Here is a 23,413-nt window from a genome sequence, read left to right on the forward strand (position 1 = left end):
TAAAAAAAAAGACTGCCGGGATAGCTTTTATTCCCAAAGCCGTAAGGTAATGCTCCAGGAAATCATTTATTCTTTTTGCTCCACAAAGTGGCAATTTCTGAGTCAAAATACTGATATTATTTACTTTATCATTTATTATCTTGAAAATTCTTTCGTTATCATTAAAGCGTTTTTTTTAGGAATGTTGTCTTGTATATATGTATATATAGATATATATGTATGTATATATATATATATATATATATATATATATATATATATATATTATATATATATATATATATATATATATATATATATATATATATATATAGTTACCCATAAACATAATTTTTGTATTGTTCCTTATTTCTAAGTCATGGACAGCAAATCTGCAATCTCAACTGAATTGAGGAATTCTGGCGTGAATTCAATTCTTCCTTCCTGTTTATCCTTTGCAGAATCATAACTATTACAAGATTTTTATTCTCCTGGGAGGCGATTGACAGTTTCCGCTAACTTTTTCTTATTTCTATTTTGAGCTAGGCTAAAATAACGCGTCCCTTCATTCCATCGTAATCCTAACATGCAACACAGTCACTAAATACATTCTCAATTAAATTACCAACGGAAATCACACCTCCAGCAAGTTCGATGTCACTGAAGTCGTTTTAAAAAGGATTTCTATTTCTCGGGTCCAGAATGTACTTTACGAACGCTTTCTGTTCAGGATCGACCGGCATTTTTTTTTTTTTTTTTTTGCTGAGGAACAATGTTTTAAATACTTCCAGAGATGACTTTTTTTTATTGATAAATCAACTGTTTCACTGCGGTTGCTTTGAAGTTGAACAGGTAAGCACTGACGGAAATCACCTCCAGCAACTAGAATTTTCCCTACAAATGCCAAGTTTGAATTTGCAATGGACCGCAACAACTAATCCATATTTTTAAACCATACTTGGGTAACATCGGTGCTTCGTCAATTAGGAAAAAATCCACTTGAACTAATTCTAAAGATTTGTTTGAACCAGGTTTTATGCTGGAAATTGAATCTGAGGAAAGCAGAACTTTCAAGCCAAATGTCCTGTGTGTTGTTTGTCCAAAAGGTAATAGAGTTGATGCCATTCTAGCTAACGCCATACATTTTACTTTGCAATTTTCGCCACACAGGATAGGATATAAGGTTTTATACACAAAGGCTTTACCGGCACCGCCTGGTCCATCTATGAAAAACTTTTTTTCACCATAATTAGGATCATTGGCAGCCGGTAAAATATCATTCACCATTTCAATCAATTTCACTTGCAAAAGACGGAACATACTTTCTCCAGTAGCAGCTGACTCATTAGAACTTATAAATTTAACGTTTTGGTCACCTTCGTGTTTCTCAAAGTCGTCGATACCATATCGTTCCACCCAAAAACTAAAACTTCGATCTTCTTTCGCTATCGTATTTAACTTGGATGCAATAATACGATAAGCACGTTTAATTGCAGTGTCCTCAGATATATTAGTTCGTCGGGCATGCAAAATAAAATCCTCTTCCACCTGATTTTTGAATCTTTCCCAAAGAATTTTGGATCTGCAGGATGTTCGAAAACAAGAATCTGAAGGAAGTGCTGATGGTTGTAGGCAATCTAATCTCTGTTTGTCGTCGAATGCGAGACCATGAGCTAGGCATGCTAGTTTGAATGTCGCATAACGAGTGTGATTCACAGTAGGGAGATCTTCAAAACTTGTTTCATCCTTAACATGATCTAGAAGTACTCGGAATGGAAGCCCTCTGGATGAAATACATACGTTGTGAGTTCCATCAATGATACATAATCGACGGATTCCCATTTACTCCTTTTCCCATTCCATCTAAAGTTTCTAGGCATTTCCCAATAATAGTAAACATTTCTGGTTTGTTTGCATTTGTTTCAACGCCTGGTTATGTCGAAAATACGCTTCTAGCATTGAGCCTTGTTGTCTAATATCTACCAAATATTCTTGGACTTGGTTGATATTTTGTATTCTGTATTGTCCTGGTAAACGAACATTCAACCGTTGAAAAACATGACTCTTTTTGGATATCGTAACTAAATAGTCGCCAGCATGCTTCAGTTGGTGTAATGCAGCATCCTTCTACATTGGTTTCTGCTTCATTGTAAACCATGCACCGTTTAATTTCGACAATTTTTAGTGGAGTACAATAATGTTCCTTGTAGGTGTATTTACATAGATACTTTACCGAACCTATCCGCCAACATATTCAACATTGATGTGATATTGAAATATTTTTAGTAAATAAGCATTATATGTAGCGACATGATGGTTATTTTGTGTAATACGGTATTATCGGAGTCTTCGGAATCTCTTCACATTTTTCTTTTAATAGTAATTATTGGCCTGCTTTAAAAATAAGCAATAAGCCATTATGCAAAAAAGGAGTTGAATCATCTTGCCAATACAACATTGTATACGAATGTATTGGAACCTTAAGCCTTATTTGTAATTATGGTATAGTGTCCCACATAAGGTCCAACTAGTAGTTGTGAGGAAGTCTCTTTTTCCACCCTCCTTGTCTTCAGGTTTATTTCGGCTACCACTCCAATACTGCTCTGGGACTCTTCAGACATATTCTATCTTCTGGAATGTTTACCTACAGACCAACCGATTGTAAAATACTGCACGGTATTGCAAAAACTCTGACATTCATGGTAGATGTAGCAAAAGTCTTTGTTCATCAATTAGGTCTGTTTCCAATTTGTTTATTTACCAATTAATGAAAAACTTGATAAATGTACGAACTAGTATTAATAAAAGATGCACGATTATAAGAGTGCGTTTTAAGCATATGCCACACCTACCTATATATTATGTAGGTGTCAATTACTATCAATCACCTACCTATGCATTAGTCAATTACTATCACGATCTGAGTTTCAATTTCAAAATAGGTTTTCCAAGGAAAAAAAATATTTGTTGATTTTTGTTTCATGGTTATGTAGAGCACAAAAAAAATAAACTGAACTGCTAAAAACCGATTTACTTAGATTTAGCTTTGAAAAAAAAACTTTGGTTGAAACCAACATGAGTAGGAAACTAGAGAGATAAATAAAATTTATAAGAGAATAAAAAAAATTAGAAAATAATTGCTAATAGCCATACAAAAAGTATTCGTAACATAGAAATTAATCACTGTCTATTAAAAGGATTTTATCCCTATTTGAACTTTTATTTATAGAAATTAATGCAAAAAACTTACACACAGCAGTTAGGCCCTTTTCAATGTTTCCAGAAAACTCACTTGCAACAGCATCTTCCAATTCTCTTCCAGTAATTTTGACATATTCCTGCTGAAGTTGCTTCAAGTGTTGAAAACTTCGGGTCGCTAACACTTGAATAAAAGCAGATTCCTCTGTGCCCAATTTCCCTTCGCCTAAAACCAAATGTTCATACTTTATCGACAGCCCAAGAACATAGGATATTAAAAATGGAATCAGTTAGAAATAAAAGTCAGAATCAGGAATTCCACTCGGCTATGCTTTCAATTTCAATAGATAAATGAAAAATGAATAAGAAAAATAAAGCGACAAAAGGACATGGATATTTTCGTGACTTTCCTCCTTATTGTTTTACTTCGTTTTTCATTCATTGCGCCTAGCCAATGTGCCAATAATATTTATTTACCGTTTTTAGTAGGTACACTCATGTTTAGCACCCTAAGATTATAATATACTTTTTACAGTAATCATTATAAAATTAACGGATTATTACTGATAATTATTATGCGTAGAAAGAGCCCGGATCTCAGGCTAAAAAACTCAGATGAAAGGGAGCCCTGATAGTGACTTCCATTTCATACCAGCTCATTGAGAACAAATGGTTATAATGAGGTAAACGATATTTAATTAACCAACAAACCTAACCGGAGCTTGAGACGAAGAGAGAAAAATCTTGAGAAAAAACTATGAACACACAAAAGCAACTGGATAATAAGAAATATGAGTGTAATAAGAAAGTGAATTGAACATAAAATTGATTATTGTGTTGGGAAATAATCTCAACCCCCCCCCCACTCCGTTCTATAGTTTGACTTTCTCACAACTCTTTCTTTTAAACAATAAAAACTTTAGCGTAAAGAGCGAGGCGTTGAGGAGGGCACAGCCCCTTTCATATACGGAATAATTTCTGTTCGTTTTAAGTTTTGATGTTGCTCCTTACTTTCAGTTTAAAAAACTTTTTTTTATTTAAAGGCTGCGAAAGCGGGGGGCTTAAGGGGCGGCAGCCCCCCAACTGTGCCTCTTAATCCCTGTACGTTTTAAGGTTCGACCTTGTAACTCAGCCTCTTTAACTCTTTAGAAAACGTAGTTTTTTTCAAATAATTTCAGCACGTTTTTGTACAGTTTATTACTTATTATTGCTTGACTAACTGTTTGCTGATCGTGTCAGGAGTTATTTAAAAAGAAACTGAGTTTCTTTTTTAAACTGTAAATTCAGTATATAAAAAATTTTCTCTGACGGTGAATCGAACCCGGGTTTTCCGCCTGAAAGTCAGGAGTCTTGACCGCTGGACTAAAAACACACAATTATAAGTGTTTTTTTGTAAAGGGAATCTATTTTTTAAAGCAAGCAAATCCCAGTAAAACTTGATATTTGGTTTTTGGACAACAGGGAAGGAGTTATCAGATTGAGCTGAAATTTCCAGGATAAGCTTCCAGGCCCTAAGAAAAGTTATCCTCTAAATTTCAGTCCGATCAGACAACGTTAAAGTGGGGTTGTTGTGGGATAAATTAACATAGGCTATTATAGGAAAACGAAGTTTTTCGTAAATGTAAATTCGGGGGATAATTTTTTCGGTCTGAAAATATCAAAAGGCCCTAACAGGTCAAATTCTGCTTCGAATGAGTCCTCATTCACCCGGATCAGTTGCCAACTGTGGCCTGTAGGCCTGGATAACAAAAAAAAAGAGAAATGAATTTTAAGTGGCTATATTTGGTTTTTTGAAAACAGGCAAGGAGTGATCGGATTGAGCTGAAATTTCGAGGATAAGATCCCGGGCCCTAGGAAAACTTAACCTCTAAATTTCAGCCCAATCGGAAAACGTCAAAGGGGGGCTGTGGTGGGAGGGTCGAAACTTCCGGCCCAGTTTACCCCATGAAGATAAAGTCGGAGGAGGATGAAATTTTGCACGTTTCTTAGTTTGAGCTTGGGCTACAAAATGCGATCACCGCCATCTCTCTGCGACCTCTAGGACCTGAAATCGCTTAGCATTGTGGTGGGTCGCCTCTTTATAGAGGCACAAGTGTGCCTCCTTGATAAAGTTGGTAGGGGGTGAAATTTTGCACGTTTCTTAGTTTGAGCTTGGGCTACAAAATTCGATTACCACTGTCTTTCTGCGACCACTAAGACCAGAAATTGCTTGCGGGCTCTTATCGGAAAGCGAGCCCACATTTTTCCGGGCTAGCCCGCTTATAGCAGGTTCTTATAGGAAATCGAGGTTTTTCGTAAATTTCAATTCGGGGGATAATTCTTTCGGTCTGAAAATATCAAATTTAGTAAATATTTATATTAATATCTTTATAAATATCATTATAAATATTTTATAAATATCTTATAAATATCTTATTTTATAAGATTTTATAAATATCTTTTTTTTTACATTTTACCCCTTTATCAAACAGTTCGTGGTAACAAACTGTAGGTAAGGAGCGACCCGGCTCAATGGTAACTGAAACTATGGAAAACGGAATTTTGATACCAATAGATACATCAAAAGAATCAAATTTTAATGCTAATTTCAAATATATAAGTTTCATCAAGTTTAGTCCTACCTATCAAAAGTTACGGGCCTGATAAAATTTGGCTGATTTTTGAAAAAAGGGGGAAAGGCCCCCTAAGAGTTATAGAACCTTAATGAAAATCACACCATCATATTCAGCGTATCAGAAAACCCTACTGCGGAGGTTTCAAGCTCCTATCTTCAAAAATGAGGAATTATGTATTTTCTGCGACAGGAAGGATCACGGGATGCGTGTTTATTTGTTTGTTTTTTTTTCCCAAGGGTGATTGCACTGATCCAGTAATCCTAGAATACTACGGGAAGTCTCATCGGAATAAAAATCAAAAATTCTAGAGCCCTTTTTAAGTGACCAAAATGATGAAGTGCAAACTAGACCCCCTCCCACGCTCGTTTTTTTCCCAAAGTCACCCGATGAAAATTTTTAGATAGCCATTTTGTTAAGCATGGTCGAAAATATTATGACTATGTCTTTGAGGATGACTTAATACCCCGAAGTCCCCTGGAGAAGGGTTGAAAGTTATGAACTTCACCCGATGTTTACATATAGTAATGGTCATTGGGAAGTATACATAAGTTTTCAGGGGGGATTTTTTCTGGTAGTGGGGGGGAGTGGGTGGAAGGTTATGTGGGAGGATCTTACCATAAAGGAAGTTTTCATGGGAGAAGGAACATTGCTATGAAGGGGGCGCCGGATTTCCCAGCTTATTTAAATAAAGATCAGAAATTATATATATATATATATATACATATATATATATATATATATATATATATATATATATATATATATATATATAGATGTATATATATATATATATATATATATATATATATATATATATATATATATATATATATATATATATATATATATATATATATATATATATATATATATATATATATATATATATATATACAAGTTTTTTAACTGAAATTAAGGAGCGAAATCAAGAATTAAAAGGACCGAAAACATTACATATATGATTGGGTTCATCCACTAGTCAATACTTCACTCTTTAAGCCAAAGACTATTTAGTACTTTAATAAGAGCTATTTATTCTAATTAACGGCATTTGTGTTTAAGAGGTCATTTTTAAAGAATTGGAACAAACTTCGAACTATAGCTTAAAGAGAAAGGTATTGACTAGGGGGCGAACCCTGTAATATACGTATTAAAAATATAAGAATATAGAGGTACCTTACGTAAGTTAATTCGTAAGTTACGTATATTTATTGCTAATAAAAACGATCGTAAATAAAATTAAACAGGTTTCGAGAAACCCATTTAACCAAATAAAAGTAAAATTAATATTCAATTTGTTTTTTAATTATTCATGTACGGTGAGCCAAAATCAAAACCTGCATTAATTCAAAAACGTTCAAAAATTAAATTAAAAAACAAGTTTTTTTTAACTGAAAGTAAGGAAACGACGTTAAAACTTAAAACGAACAGAAATTATTCCGTATATGAAAGGGGCTGTCCCCTCCTCAACGCCTCCCTCTTTACGCTTAAGTTTGACTTTTTCACAACTCTTATTTTTTTTAAACAATGAAAAACTTTAGCGTACAGAGCGAGGCGTTGAGGAGAGGACAGCCCCTTTCATATACGGAATAATTTCTGTTCGTTCTTAAGTTTTAACGTCGTTTCTTACTTTCAGTTAAAAAAGCTTGTTTTTTTTTATTTAATCTCCACATGTAAAATTGAGTCGGCCAAGAGATAATAATACCAATAAAAAGAATTTTATACACAAATCTTGGTAAATTCCCGCAGTGTAAAATTTCATTTGGAAAGTTCACCCCTGAGAACTACCCCCCCCCCCCATGGAATATTATCCCCGTAGAAAATCCCCCCCCAGCATAAAAATCTCCCCCTCCCCAAAAAATACCTGTATATTTCCTACTAAGAAACTACGTCAACATTGGGCAAATTCCCTGACTTAAAAACCTTTCCCCAGGAGCTATGGGTGGTTATGTTCACCTCAAAGACATATTACTAAGCTTTTCACCTATGCTGAACAAAAATGGCTATCTCACAATTTTGATCGGATGAATTTTAGGGGAAAAGGTGGGATGGAGGGGGCCAGTTGCCCTCCAATCTTTTTGGTCACTTAAGAAGGGCACTACAACTTTTAATTTTCATTCGAATAAGCCCTTTGTCGATATTCTAGGACTATTGTTTCGATGAGATCATTCCTGGAAAAAAACAACAACAAAACAAACAAATAAATACGCATCCATGGTCTTTCTTCTGGACAAAAAATACAAAATTCCAGATTCATACAAAATGCAGATGGAAGCTTGAAACTTCTACATAGGGGTTCTCGGATACATTGAACCTGATGGTGCGATTTTTCCTTAAGATTCCTTGACTTTTAGGGGGTACTTCCCCCCTTTTTCGGAAATCAGGCAATTTTTTTCAGGCTCTTTGCTTTTGATACGTAACACTAAACTTAACCTTACATAATAATATAATAATAATAATCTGTATTTAAAAGCTAATTAAAGCCATATACAAAAAGACAAATACTAAAGAAAAATTACACTTCATTTGACATCCTTCCCATCATATTTGGAATCAACATCATAAGCCGATTCTTTTGATATATTTATTGATGTCAAAATTCCGTTTTTTAGAGTTTCGGTTACTATTGAGCCGCATCGCTTCTTACTTACAGTTCGTTACCACCAACTGTTTGACTACTTTGTAGCTGAGCTATAAGAGAACGTTCAACTATTTCAAATAATTTTCAGCAAAAAACAGAATTGTGGGCTTTAATTCCGAGCTAGCAACATAATTTGGAGTACAAAAGACAGTGAAAATGAAATCGGATTGTCAGAATTGGTTAAGTTGAAAGTCACACAGTGATACGTATCTCAAATATTTAGAGAGAATCAGGAATTTAATTATAATAAAAACGACTTCCGTATGCAATAACGCAGTTTTTGGACGGAGCAGGCACACAATTTTAAAAACAAAAGAAAATGTGTTGTCTTTGAGTACTAACAGGTTTTACACGTTTGAATTTTTACAGAAGAATAGCGTGATCATATTTATTTAAATAATTAGATTTGCTTGTTGATTTTCACTTTCATTGTGGCAACACTGACAAAACTGTGATAATACCCATATAACTTGTTAATTTTGAAACAAACGAAAGGAGCATCTTGATAAATTGCAGTTTCAGGTGTGAATCGACCTAATATCAGGGGCGTAATTGCTATGGGGCAGGAGGGGGGCAACTACCCTCCCAGACCCCAATTTTCCCCTCCAACTGAAATTTAGTTTCTCCAAAAATCTTGTCAAAACTAAGATAAGCCTGCGCATTTCAAGCATACACAGAAATGGGTCAGTTTTCTTTAGTATATCTTTTCTTTTATGCTACTATATGGCTTATTATTCATTTTTCACTGTCATCTTCACTCGATTTGGGAAAACTGGAAAAATTCCTGACAACTTTGCCCTCCCCTTCCCCCAGAATCTTGGCTAAATTACTCCACTGTCTAATATGGGTTCAAGGGGGCATAGAACGTTTTAGTTCTGATGTTCTTGGCACTTTGACACTTTCAAAGATCGGCTGGCTTTTTAGCGGGCCATGAAATCGGTTCAAGGGGGCATAGAACGTTTTAGATTTGATGTTCTTGGCACTTTAACACTTTCAAAGATCGGCTGGCTTTTTAGCGGGCCATGAAATCTGATAAAACCACATAAAATAACTTAAAAGCGAGCAACCTTTTTTTTTAAAAAACGAAACTCCTATTTTCGCAGCCTAAGGAGTTTAGGACAGAGAAAGCTTTAGAACTTCTTGATTCATCATTTACGACATTACACTGAAAAGAGTTTAGAAATATTTAAGTCATTTTTGGTTAAAAGTGGAATCGAGTTTGAAAGGAGGAGAAACATACGCATCAAGAGTTTCTCTGAAAAAGCGTTTGAATTTGAAGGCAATAAATTTTTTTTTTATCTCTGAGTGTACTTCTTAAGTTTTATTCTCAGTTGTTTTTAACGGGGGATCTTTTAATGCATAAAACAACTCACTGGAGGCAATATTAGCTACGTAATTTGCTCTATTTTTATTGCTTTCAAACCAATAAGCATGACTTTATCTTATCTCAGAACAACAATTAAATGTTGAATAAATACATTACTAATAAACTTAACAGCTCATAAGAGAGCAAAGAGAACAAAGGCAATAAATCATGAAGGACCAAAGTCTACTTAAATTCTGATAAGTTACAAAAGTTAAGCCGCACCAAAAATGTAGTCCATATTACTCGTCCTATCTGACATAGGTTATGGCGTAATAACGGAATAATGACAGTAAACCATTCATTTTAAGTTTATATTCGTAATGGCATGGACCGAAGTAGACAGTTTTTTTTCTATGTGATAAACTTCATACAATAAAAAGTGGATGGTCAAGAATTAGGCCCACTAACAGTGCAGTAATTTGTCTGGTGGTTTTAGTGGTTAGTTTGTGCTGTTGCTCACATTGTATGATTTGTTTCTGTTGTCGTTTTTTTCCTTTTTTTAATTTCTAGGTCTCCATTTGAGATGTTAATTAAATAATCGAACTGATACCTCACATAAGATGCTAAACAAAAATTTAATCACGAATTTTTTTAAACAGGAAAGTTTTTGTTTTGTTTGAAAAAAATACATGAATTTAAACTCCATTAAGTGAAATAGCTCTAATTTCACATTTAGAAAACTTCAAAAAAAGCTTGCAAGGAATATTTAACAGGACTTAGCGTTTTGCGCTACTGCAGTATTTGCGTGAGGAAAGAGATTGTCAAGTAATCGGATAATGTAATGGTGAAGAGGCTTCAACGATTTCTGACCAGCTTGATTTTGAAACTAGCCGAGATTAGCATTACGCAAGACCTAGCCCTATTTCGGCAATATAAGTTTTTCCTGTTGTCAGACGTCACCCATGCTTTAGAATACTTTCACCACCCCTCATATACTGTACAGGTTGGCGCGTTTTCGGTTGGCAGCTTTGATCCATCTCTAGAGAAAATTGTCTTTTATTTTTTAATAGTTTCCAAGTCTTCAAAGTTTCTTTATTTGTCTCAGTCTTTCTCTGAAGTCCGTTTTAAAAGCTATAATCATTTGGTTCCTAACCTTGGAAACTAAACGGAATAAACATTTTAGGGCCTATTTATTTCGTATATACTTGAGTGCAAGACAAGACCAGGTTTCTGGACCTTCAAGAATCAATTTTTGCACATAGTAATTCCTCATTAAGCACTTGGATACAAGTGCTTATAAGTTTATAAGCAAACGTAGCGTAAAAAGGGAGAAACCATTAAATAATGAACTTTCAGCACGGACAAAGACATAGAGGACGCCACACAATGACATGAACATCAGTCACAGGGGTTGAAAAAATTGATTGTTTTATACTCCCTTCATATATGTACCCCCCCCCAAGCCATAAAATTTTGTTTGAAAATATACATTTTTTTTTTACAAAGAAACAATACTGATTCCAAAAAATTTCCATCCAATCACTATTGTCATCTATTGCTGGCTTACATTATTGCTAAGTAGAACATGGTAACTAACTGTCTTTCACATGTAAAATGTTGCCCTTGTGTTTCAGGAGTCCCTGTTAAAGAATTGGTTCAAAATTCAAACTTCAGCGTAAAGAGCGAGGTGCTGAGGAGGGGGAAACCCCCTTTATATACGTAATAATTTCTGTTCGTTTAAGTTTTAATGTTGCTCCTTACTTCTAGTGGGAAAAAACCTGTTTTTATTTAATTTCTGATTGTTTTTAAATAATGCCAGGAAATCTGACCCCACCTCCACGGAGAAACCCCCTCCCCATGGAAATATCCTCAAGACAATTCCATCCCAGTGAAAATTTACCCCGGACAATTACTCTTAACCACTCCGCGCGTAAAATTGAGACGGAAAAGAGAAAGCAGGAAATATAAAAAGAATTTGTATAAGAATTCTGGAAATTTCCACCACTATATAATTTCCCCTGACAAGTTCAATCCCTGCAAACCTCCCTCCCTATGGAAAATTCCCCCGTGGAAAAAAACACCAGCAGAAAATTCCCCCCTCCCACCCGAAAATGTATGCCTACATCCCAATAACAAATACTCTGCGTAAACAATGGGCAAGTTTTATTACTTAGACCTTTCCCCTGGGGCTGTAAGGGGTCATGTTATGCCCAAAGGCATAGTTATTAGGCCTTTCAACTAGTATGAACAAAATGGCTAACTCAAAATTTTGATCGGAAGATTTTGGGGAAAAAGAGGCGGGGAGGGGGCTTAGCTGCCCTCCAATATTTTGTTCACTTAAAAAGGGCCCTAGAACTTTTAATTTCCGTTGGAATAAGCCCTCTCGCAATATTCTATGAGCAATGGATGGATACGATCATCCCTGAAAAAAAAACAAATAAACACGCATCCCTGATCTTTCTTCTGGCAAAAAATACATAATACCACATTTTTGTAGAAGGGAGCTTGAAACTACTACAGTAGGGTTCTCTGATACGCTGAATCTGGTGGTGTGATTCTCATTAAGATTACTTGAATTTTAGGGGATGTTTCTCCCTTTTTTCAAAAATCAGGAAAATTGTCTCAAGCTCGTAACCTTTCATGGGTAAGACTAAACTTAATGAAATTTATATATTTGAAATCAGCATAAATAGCCGGTTAATTTGATATATCTATTGGTATCAAAATTCCGATTTTTTTTAGAGTTTCGGTTACTATCGAACCAGGTCGCTCTTTACTTACAGTTCGTTACCACGAACTGTTTGATTAAAATAGTCAAAAACTGCACATTGGTCTGTATTTTTTTTTATTTGGCGAACGCTCCGCATAACCCTCTACTCAGACAAAAGTGTACAAAATAGATAAATACTTTTTATTTTCTAATTTTCGATAATAAAAAAAATCATTTAGTGCCTCAAACCATGAAAACAAATCTAAAAATCCATGCCACACGGTTCCAGTAGTCAAAAGATCAGCAGCAGAATAGCCTTTATCATTCTTGATGCTGTATCTTTATGGATATGTATAGTACGATATAAAAAAAAATTGTATTTCATTAAAGTAAAAAATATTTCTATGGAATACATAAACCCCAGTATTTTTTTTTAAACAACTTCAATTAGGTAAACATAAATGTTTCCTTTTAAATTCCCACATAAAACCGTCACTTTTGCAAATTACTTCACTTTTATACATTTTATAACCACGAAAACAAATTGCATTACGGAAATAAAATGAGATAAAAGACTTCCAGACAACTTAGGGATAATTTTCGTTCAATTTCATAGATCCTGACTTTAAGTGGAATTCCAACTCAAGATCATTTAGCTTATTAGCAAACATATAAACTGTTCAAATCACACGACTAAACAGCAGCTATAGGAAGTCCCCACGTAGGGTTCATCCGAATGACCCTCTCCCTCTTCCAACATACGCACAAAGTTTTAATTGGCCAAAAACATATTATTTTATGTTGTCCACCACACACCAAGAAAAACTAAGACAGCTTCCGCAAGAGCCCAGATTAAGTAGATCCCTAAGACCCACCCTTGCTTGCCTCGAACATGCTAAAGGACAAACGCAATATTTGACAAGTATATTGTTTTACTAACAGTGTGAGACGAAGAAGAAGTAAATAATAAATAAAAATTGTAGTTGCCTAAAATAACTCACCACTCCGACATATTCTAAGGCCTAAATCGTTTACGATTATTGAAAGAATATTTTTTTCGTTATGTTTACCTCTCCTATTTATTAATTGTTTAATACCTGGCTTGTCAAATCTCACATTGTCAATTAGAAGAATAAATCGTCGATATTTGCAATAACAAGTAGCAAATAACGGTTTTCAGGGATTTAATATTTTACCTTCTGAAGCTAAAAATTTTCTAGACTAGTCACTAATCCCTAATGTCACTAATGTGATCAATTGGAGTGCTCTCTGTAGAACTTTGCATTTAACTAGATCTCCAGCTTTTGTTACAAACTGACCAAAAAGCAATGCAGTCAAACAGTTCGTGGTAACGAACGGTAAGTAAGGAACGACCCGGCTCAATAGGAACCGAAACTCTAAAAACCGGAATTTTGACACCAATAGATACATCAAAAGAATCAGATTTTTATGCTTATTTCAAATATATAAGTTTCATCAAGTTAATCCTACCAATCAAAAGTTAAGCGCCTGAGAAAATTTGCCTGATTTTCGAAAAAAGGGGGAAACACCCCCTAAAGGTCATAGAATCTTAAAGAAAGTCACACCATCAGTTTCAGCATATCAGAGAACCCTACTGTAGAGGTTTCAAGCTCCTATCTGCAAAAATGTGGAATTTTGCATTTTTTGCAAGAAGAAAGATCACGGATGCGTGTTTATTTGTTTTTTTGTTTTTGTTTTTTTTCCAGGGGGTGATCGTCCACCGACCATAACGCAGGAGGGTTTATTAGAACGGAAATTAAAAGTTCTAGTGCCCTTTTTAAGTGACTCAAAAAATGGAGGACAGCTAGGCCCCCTCCCACGCTCATTTTTTCCCCAGTCAACCGATCAAAATTTCGAGATAGTTGTTTTGTTTAGCAAGGTCGAAAAATATAATAACTATGTCTTTGAGGATGACTGAATCTCCCACAGCTCCCGGGGAAAGGGCTGCAAGTTATAAACTTTGCCCAATGTTTACATATAGTATTGGTTATTGCGAAGTATACAGACGTTTTCAGGGGGATTTTTTCTGGTAGTGGGGGGACGGGGGGTCGGGAGTTACGTGGGAGGATCTTCCCACGGAGGAAGTTTTCATGGGGGAAGCGAAATTGCTATGAAGGGGGCGCCGGATTTCCCAGCATTATTTAAAAAAACGATCAAACACCAAAAGCACGAAGAACAATAGGGAAATCCTTTTGCAAGACAGTGTAGATAATTTGAATGAATATTTCGGCCCTATGTCCAAGGGCCGTCCTCAGCAAGACAAAAAATATGTAAAAGAAAAAATTCTCACAACTATATGCGACCAATAAAACCAACAAACTAAAAAATTTTCAAAGCAGTCCTAGCATCCTTACTTCAGCGAAGTTCAACCAGGACTGATAAAAAGTGGAACCAGGACTGAAAAAAATGAAAAAATAAAGTTGTTAATAAAATTAAAACAACTTTCGAGAAAGCCATTTAACCCAAAAAAGTAAAATTAATATGCAAATTTCGTTTTAATTATTCATGTATTGTGAGCCAAAATCAAAACCTGCATTAATTCAAAAACGTTTAGAAATTAAATAAGAAAAACAAGTTTTTTTTACTGAAATTAAGGAACGACATTAAATCTTAAAAAGAAATTTTTCTGTACATGAAAGGGGTTGTCCCCTCCTCAACGCCTCGTTGACTCTTTCTCAGAACTCAATTTTTTAAAACAATAAAAGCTTTAGCGTAAAGAGCGAGACGTTGAGGAGGGGACAGCCCTTTCATTTACAGAATAATTTCTGTTCGTTTTAAGTTTTAATGTCACTCCCTTACTTTCAGTTAAAAAAAACTCGTTTTTTTTATTTAATACACAAAATAGTCGGACAGGAAAGCAGTAATTTAAAGAAAAAACCTTTACAAATATGCAGAAAAATCGGATTTTTGAAGACAGGGCGCTAAAATCTCTTAAGATTTTAATTTTATTTCTTAAGTCTTACAAAGGACATGAAAAAGTACCTACCATCAGTGACTAACCAGGAATCAATATGAGATTACTTCGATCTCTAACTAGCGGTTAGAAATTATATTCCTCGTGCTAGTTTTTGGTACGCTGTTTTTTTCACAAGTCTTAAGGTTTAAATGTCTGAACACCTATCAACTGAATAAAACATTAGGATCTTTTTTGTGAATGGATGGATGTTAAACTATCGAACACAAGAATAGAAATATCTAGCCCTTTCGGTGCAAGTTAGAGCTGTACGCTTGTCGCAGAACCGTGCGTTCCACAGGGAGCGTTAACCTTGAAGGGCTAGACAGAAGTAGCATCTCCTTTTATCATTTAAGAGTGTGTATGTGCAGCTCATAAGCGGGCTTTTCCACAGAAAAAGCAGCGTGTAATTGACATATTACTCCTAATCTTTAAAATACGAACACTCAACGAAACAATTTGCTCAGCCCTATCGTCAGTTAGCATGTTAAGTGAGGCAGGAAGTAACTTTACAAATCTTATAGCTCAGATTGAGCTATACAAGTCTTGAGCTTTACAAATCTTATCAGATTGAGCTTTAAAAATCTTCATTTAGAAAGATAGTTCACTTAGAAAGTTCACTTTATAATAGTTCACTTTAGAAAAATAGTTCACTTAGAAAGAAGTCCTCGTTGAAAGCTGGATAAAATAGGCCCGTATTGATTAAATACGGCCATTTTCAATTTGAAAAACCCTACGTCTGTCTGGTTCACAGCAGTGTAAGACTTTAGAAAGTCAGAATGCCATTGAACTCAATAGTGCCTTTTGATATGCCCTTTCACATTTGATGTTAGGTTGTGAACATGTAAAAATAAAAAGCAAATAGCAAAACATCTTTATATTTCCCTCTCTTCTCGATACACTTATGCCTACTTTTCAGCTAAATTTGCTCTAGCCGTACACTACTATTTACGTTTCTTTCCTGTTTTCCTTAAAAGAAAACACGGGTGACTAAATAATTGAGTCTGGATTATTGAAACAATCAGACCCAGCCTTCTACTATCTCCTTATCCCTTTGTCAGTGAAATCTTACTAGAATTTTCTCTAATTGGACTAAACTTTTCTGTTTTAAAAGAGATAGACAACCCACCTGCACTGTAGAGCCTGTGTGCGTCGTTCATAACTACTTCGTTATCAATAACACCATATTCGTCTCTTTGTCCCTGCAAAAAAATAATAATTATAATTGTCAATGTAATAAATGTCAGAGTCTGAGAAAAAATCATTTTTTACTCATCATTTATGTTATTACTACTAGTCAAGAACAGTAAAAGGAAAAAAATAATAAGCATACTTCGGGACTAAATTTATTTCTTGGAATTTTCGAGGTGCGCCAATTTCAAGTCATTTTCAAGTTAACCCAATATTTTTCAGTGCATTAGCAGTTCCAATTTTAAGGAACTCGAATATTTTCACTAAGAGTCGCAAACGATAAATTAAAGTTCAAATAGGGATAAAATCCTTTTAATAGACAGTGATGATGATAACAGTGATATACATTCACAAAAAATATTAAATATTTCGGTCACGTATGCAGTGATCGTCATCAGTAGTAAAAGTAAACTAGGACAATTGAAAAGAAAAGTTTATATACAAAACCAAATAAAACTACATATTGTTTAATTCTCTAATTCTTTTCAAGGCAAAGACGGAAGCTAGCCTCTTTGACCTTCTTGGATTCCGTTCTCTAGCGTTCAATGATATAACACTTGGACAAGGTCAACTACATTGGGTGAATTGAACTTTACTCTATCAGATTTTAATAAATTATCGTAGATAGAATTTAGCCCAGATTTACATGTGTCAAGATTCAAAGCAATTTTCTTGAATAAGATTTTTATTTCAAGAGTTTCACGAAAATTTGGCTTTAAGCCCCGATCCCTAGAAATCAAAGAGACATTATCGAACAAAATAAAATGGTCCGAAAAATTGAAAATATGTTTTGAAAGGGCTGAAGTAAAATCTTTAGACATAGAATCTTGCTTTAAAGCCGAAGAAATATAAACTTTACGCTGTAACAATCTCATTTCCCAATTCTGGTTAGTACGTCCCACATATGAGCTTTGCAAGTACAAGGGATCTGATAGACCCCACTTTGTTGCCCCAATAAAGTTAGATCCTTCCCAGAATTGAGAAAACTACCCAAAGCATTATTACTCTTTAAAGCTTAGCCCGGGTACATATGGTAAGGAACAAAAAGCATCCTTCTCCCGAGTTGTTTCTAAGACTTCCTTAGAAATCTCTAGCAATCTTTTTCTTCTTCTTGAAAAAGTCTGGTTAATTAACCACTCTGGATACATGCTGCTTATTAGTATTTTTCTTAGAAAAGACAACTCTTCCTCAAAACATTTTTGGAGAGCAAATACTAAAGATCCGGTCAGTTAAAGAAATGATCAAGCCAATTTTTACTTGGCGAGCGTGACCGGAACTACAAGACAAAAATCTATTGTTATTTGTCGGTTTTCTGTGAATTTTAATCTAAGTCACAAAACTCTAAAATTTTCGACATAATACCTTAAATTAGGTATTTTTTTATTTAGTTGTTATTTTGTTCTTTATAAATATATCAGTTTTAGTTTTAATGCTTAGATTTGTCATCAGGCCTATGGCGAATCTAAAACTAAACATTGAATAGTGAGATTCCTTGAAAAATAAATCCACGATTAGGTAATACTCTATTTAATATTCTATATATACCAGCAATACAAGATGTAACCGAGAAACCAAGATGCTAAAATATTATCTTGTATACATTCACCTTTGATTTTTATTAGATTTATCATATAGGCCTATGGCGAATTTAAAACTAAGCATTGAACAGTGATATTCCTTGTAAAATCGATCCACGATTAGGTGATACTCTATTTAATATTCTACATATATCAGCAATACAAGATGTAACCGAGAAACCAGTTTCTGTTAGAAAAATAAAGCAGATTTAAATAAAGTGATGGTTTTATTTTCAACCGGTACCTCATTCCAACCTATCTTTTCTGCATGTCCGAGCCCCCCCCCCCCATCTAATATGGACACACTTCGTCGCTGGTATCAATTCACAGAAGTTTAAGGGGCGGGACAACATGCATTTCTTAATATCTAGACGGGACAAAAATGCATTTCTCTATATCTAGGCGGGGTAAACTTGTCGTATTTTTTAATTTTTCCTGCGAAAATGAATCAAAACAGACATTTTGGTGCCTCTCCCCAAGCTAATGCAACTGGATTTTGTAGTGATTACTCCTTTTTCAAAGATTGAGATTGAACATACCGCAGCTCGTAGATAAGATTTTGAGTAATTTCCCGTTGAAGTCTTTAAATCCTCTTACTTGTTGCATGTTCACTTTATAAATGATTCGGAAATACGATCCAATAACATTACATAGCAAAATATAGAGATTTGGCTTTAAACAGAGTAGGGGGAATCAGCTTCAAGGTTATGTTTACCGGTATTGGTATTATTCTAGGTATAAATATTTAGTTATAAGTGCAAAATAAGGTTTTTACTTGACAAAGGGCAACCAGCAATCTCTTGAAGTCACCAGAAGTATCACTTGCAATCGATTCTTCCATGCTTTTCCCATAAACTGCAAAAAAAAAGGTTATGACATATGAACCTTCGTTTAAGGAGCGAGAGATATCCGTGAAGAACGAACATACGATTCTAGTTTGAAGAAAGGTGACTTTGAAAATGAACTGGATTTGAAAGGACAAGCTTTAAGCAAGTAGTGTTAAGGAAGGCAGCGTTTCCACGCCTGATTATTATGGGTTGCTGTTTGGCTAATTAATTTCCGGATTATTGATTATGGATTTTTTCTTTTTCTGGAAATAATTAGCACACAGATGTAGTTACTGTGTGCTAATTATTTCCAGAAAAAGAAACGTTACAAATAGTATCGTTTTTTCAAAGAAGAAAAAAGAAAGTGTAAAACTCTTTTATAAGAATTTAGCAATAACCTGAAATATTACAAAATTTTACAAAAAATGTTGTTGTGGAAGAATAGAATAAATAGAGGCCAAGTAGTGGGAATTAGGCCTCGGTTCCTCTCCTCTATTTATGCTTAACATACACATCAAGAGCATCTTACGAATTAGTTCATTACGAAGTTGGTATTCAAATAGCACAACTGTTTAAAATTAGGTTTACTGTTTAAGCCCATTAAACTGAATTAAGTCATGCAAGAATATTGGGTACTAGTGCATTAAACGGACACTTTTATATACTGTACATGTAATGTCAAACGGGAGATGCTACAGATACCGGGACAGATACCCGGCACTAAAACAGTTGTTAGAGTGGAATTGAGTGAAACGGGTGATCTAATATGAATGTTAAAATTACAATTTGGGATTTGCCATTTATGTAGTTCTTATAATTCTGTTCATAAGCCATTGTAACCGGGTATCTGTCTCTGGTTAGGTTAGGTTACGTATTTAATATATGGTATGCCTTAAACCCCCCCCCCTACCCCCCTCTAGTTTGCAAATATATAGCCAAAATTTGTTTCTAAACTATTATACATTCATCCTATTTTGTTTTATTTGATTAGCATTGACCAAACTTGATTTCTTTAGCAGTATATAGAAGAGTACGCATAATGCACCAGTACAGAATATTGTTTCAAATTATCAAAGGCTATTGAATGAAAAAGAATCTTATATGGAAGCAAAAGTTAGCTTAAATAAATTAAAAAACATAGATAAAACCTAGTGTAGAATCTTGAAAAATGTGTCAACCTCCCAAAACAAGTTGCGCGCAAAAAAGAGAAAATATATAAGAAAGTTGGAACCGAATTGATAGCATAAATTCCTGTTTGCGCAACAGAAAATTCAGGGGTAATAGAGTACCAATCAGTTAGTCATATGATGGAAATTTTCTACTTAACTTTAAAAGGTATTACCAAAAAGATCACGATTTAAAAAAAAAGGGTCAGAACAACATAATTTTTCTCATAAAACAACTGCCCCTAATTATAACGTAATTCACACTGAACCAGTATATCAGGTTCACTAACACAAATTATAGCTTTTTATGAAGCAATCCATTACAGACAACACATAGCTGGTTAAAAAAAGGTTTATTGATTTAGGGTCGTGACCTGAAATAATTCATATAAAAATGTTTCAAAATATTAAAGGTTATTGGAGGAAAACTGATCTTCAACGAACGCAGAAAAGTATATTGGTAAAAAAAAAAAAAAAAAAAAAAAAAAAAAAAAAAAAAATATACAGATAAAAGCAAGTGTACAAACTCGAAAAAATGTCAAAACCTCAAGTAGAAATCTGATGAAAATGTTTAATTTTTTAGAAGAGATCATAACACCGTAATTAATTTTTGGCACAAAACGAATTTTTAAACTTTTTTTACGTATAGGCCTACTACTGATGATGAAAAATACTTGTAAGTTTTATTGTTTTTGATGTTTTTTGTCGGTTTCAAGTCTAAAATCTCACAGTAGCTATTCCACTAGCACAGTAGCTCACAGAAAATTGTCTGTAGTGAGTTTTAATACAGTTAGAATTAGTTTACGAAAACGGCTCTCGTCCTTTTTGAGTTTCTTGGTAATCTTCTGTCGACAATTCCTGGCAATTTTGCGTTGATAAAACTTTTGCAATTTTAGCAGGAGCTTAACATACCAGCATTCTTCGTTATAGCTGATTTTCTTAATAAAGGGATCGCCATTGCCGAAAAACTAACAAATAGCCAGAATGCATGTCACAATTCTCTAATTGCAATTGTTTTTTACAATAGTAATTTTGAAATCTTTTAAGCTCTAATGTATCGCTGTTTTTATTTTCTAGACAAATATTTATCTGGCATAGCCTCCATTCTTCCATAGTTATTTTTTTTACAATAAGAGGGTATTTTACATCCAAAATCATAGTATCATCAGACAGAAAAGTCGATATTCCATCCGGCAGAAGGATATCCGTATTTAGTATGAACAAAAAGATCTACATGATGCATTTTGCAGTCCATCTCTTTTTGAAAACCTGTTACAGCGATTTGATCCTACACACGTCCATTTCCTATTGCTTTGGCCAGACATTTTAAGGAAAAGGCAGTTGGCGCAATTACGATCCAAAAGTTTTTATCCATCTTTTAAAAATTGATCCTGCTACTGACGCAGTTATCCTATTTGTTCATATATTCTAGCCATCAAACGTCTATGCAGCTTCCCTGAAGTTGAGTCTTGTTTTATCAATTTCAAGCTCACAACATTGCAGACGGTTCAAAAATCTTTTTTTTGTGTATCTTCAAGAGCATTAAAATCCAAATTTGGAGTACATTCGTCAGGACCAGAGTTTTTGTCGGGTTTTGGACCTTACTTCGAAGATTGGTTGAGAAAATGACGCCTTTTAGCTCTCCACCTCTGTCTATTTATGGCGCTTCTGGCCCACAGTAAGTCGCTTACTGCTCACCAATTCACTTCAACAAAAGGTTTAGTATAGATCCTAAGCTTCTGCGAAATATATGCAAACGGGCAGAAGCTCTTTTACAATATTTTATTCTCGGTGTGGTACCATGCGTCGTGAAGCAGGCTATTTTTGTCACCATTAGGTTAAATTTTTTCCTGCGACCAGTTTAACAACTATGCTCATATAGTATTCTGCAAGGTTTCTAACACTGTTCTCGACAAGAAAAAGGAGTGTCAAAGGCTGAATACATATAACTGAAGAATATTCGTTGGAGCTTCTCCCTTCAATTCAACGATTTTTTCCGCCAATTTGCACAATCCTGGGGACTGTCCATGATCACCACGAAAGAAACGCAATGGTATTTTTTTGGCTCATTTACAAGGTCTTTAGCACTTTTTCGTTGCTGCAGCTGTGTGTGCGATCAGGTTTCTTGAAAAATTGCACATTTTCTTTATTTTCACACCACTAAGCAGCAGCAAGCATTCAAGGTTTTCTTTTTGCTTGTTGTAAAATTTCTTTTTTAGGCACTTATGTGCACGGTTGGTACACTCGAATTTTCCATATATCTACCATATGGTACTTTGGCTGTAAGCTCCAAATGGGTTGTAGAGTCCCACCCAGCAGTAAATTTAACACATTTTAGAGAGTACATAGTTGTTGCGTTTCCAATAGCCTCGACTAGAATATCATATTCCATAATCGTGCTTGGGCCCTGCCAGTTCATACAACAAGAGTAATAGGAAATGGATGTATTGTCGTTCTCGTGATGCTTCATACAAATGCAACAGTATTTATCTCTAATCCAAGCATGTCAAAGCTTTTTCCAATAAAAACCAATGACAACTCCAAAAGCAAACAATGCGGCAAACCTACTGCAGCAACTTCTAGTACACCAGCCACTGTCAAATGTAACATAAGTCTCTTGTGCAAAAACAAAAAAAAAGTAACAGACACTTTAGACGAATTGTAGAACAAAGCTCCTGAGTTTGAACATGAATCATACAGGCGTTTATTGTACCAGCCAATGCTTCTTTGTTAATGTTTATTGTCCCTGCGCTGACCTTTTGTCTTTTAACTACTCTTCATAAAGGCAAATTGCTTTTTTTCTTTTTTGTTCTGTCCGCTTTTCTATTGGCGGTATATCTGATTCCGATGCATCTGATTGGCAAGATGTTTTCGTGTATTTTTTGGGGGGTTCCTGGTAGCATTTCGGTATTTAAAGTAGGCATGATTCACATTCACATAATTTTTAAGCACGATTCACGTAAATTTAGCCGTCCTAGCTGAGTTCAGCCAGGGTCAACCCAGCTTCAAATGGATACCTGGGGGAGTCTGGCGGGAGAACACGGGACGAGTCGGATGATTCACCCGCAACCACACATTGCACTCCCAGTTGAAGGTAGAGAATCAAGAGATTGGTACCACCACTGCATAGTCCATTGATCAGCATGCAAAAATCTTTGCATGCTGATCAATTTGCTATAGTCTTCATTCCTTTTATCAGAAAACGATATTTTATCTGCTACTGTTTTTC

At 34.8% G+C, this 23,413-nt stretch overlaps 1 protein-coding gene across 1 annotated transcript in view; it reads right to left on the reverse strand.

The window, feature by feature from the left end:
- Positions 1-23,413, reverse strand: part of LOC148956561 (annexin A4-like) — a 50,483-nt gene that overhangs the window by 4,163 nt on the left and 22,907 nt on the right. The window contains exons 5-7 of the mRNA XM_089085960.1: positions 18,967-19,046; positions 16,553-16,625; positions 3,230-3,403 (exon numbers count right to left, since the gene is read on the reverse strand). Of these exons, the coding sequence (XP_088942086.1) occupies positions 3,230-3,403; positions 16,553-16,625; positions 18,967-19,046 (327 nt within the window). The remainder of the gene's footprint in view (positions 1-3,229; positions 3,404-16,552; positions 16,626-18,966; positions 19,047-23,413) is intronic.

Source organism: Artemia sp. Qi Xiang Cuo, chromosome 1 (assembly GCF_049724085.1).
Source record: "Artemia sp. Qi Xiang Cuo chromosome 1, ASM4972408v1, whole genome shotgun sequence".
NCBI classification, from domain to species: domain Eukaryota; kingdom Metazoa; phylum Arthropoda; class Branchiopoda; order Anostraca; family Artemiidae; genus Artemia; species Artemia sp. Qi Xiang Cuo.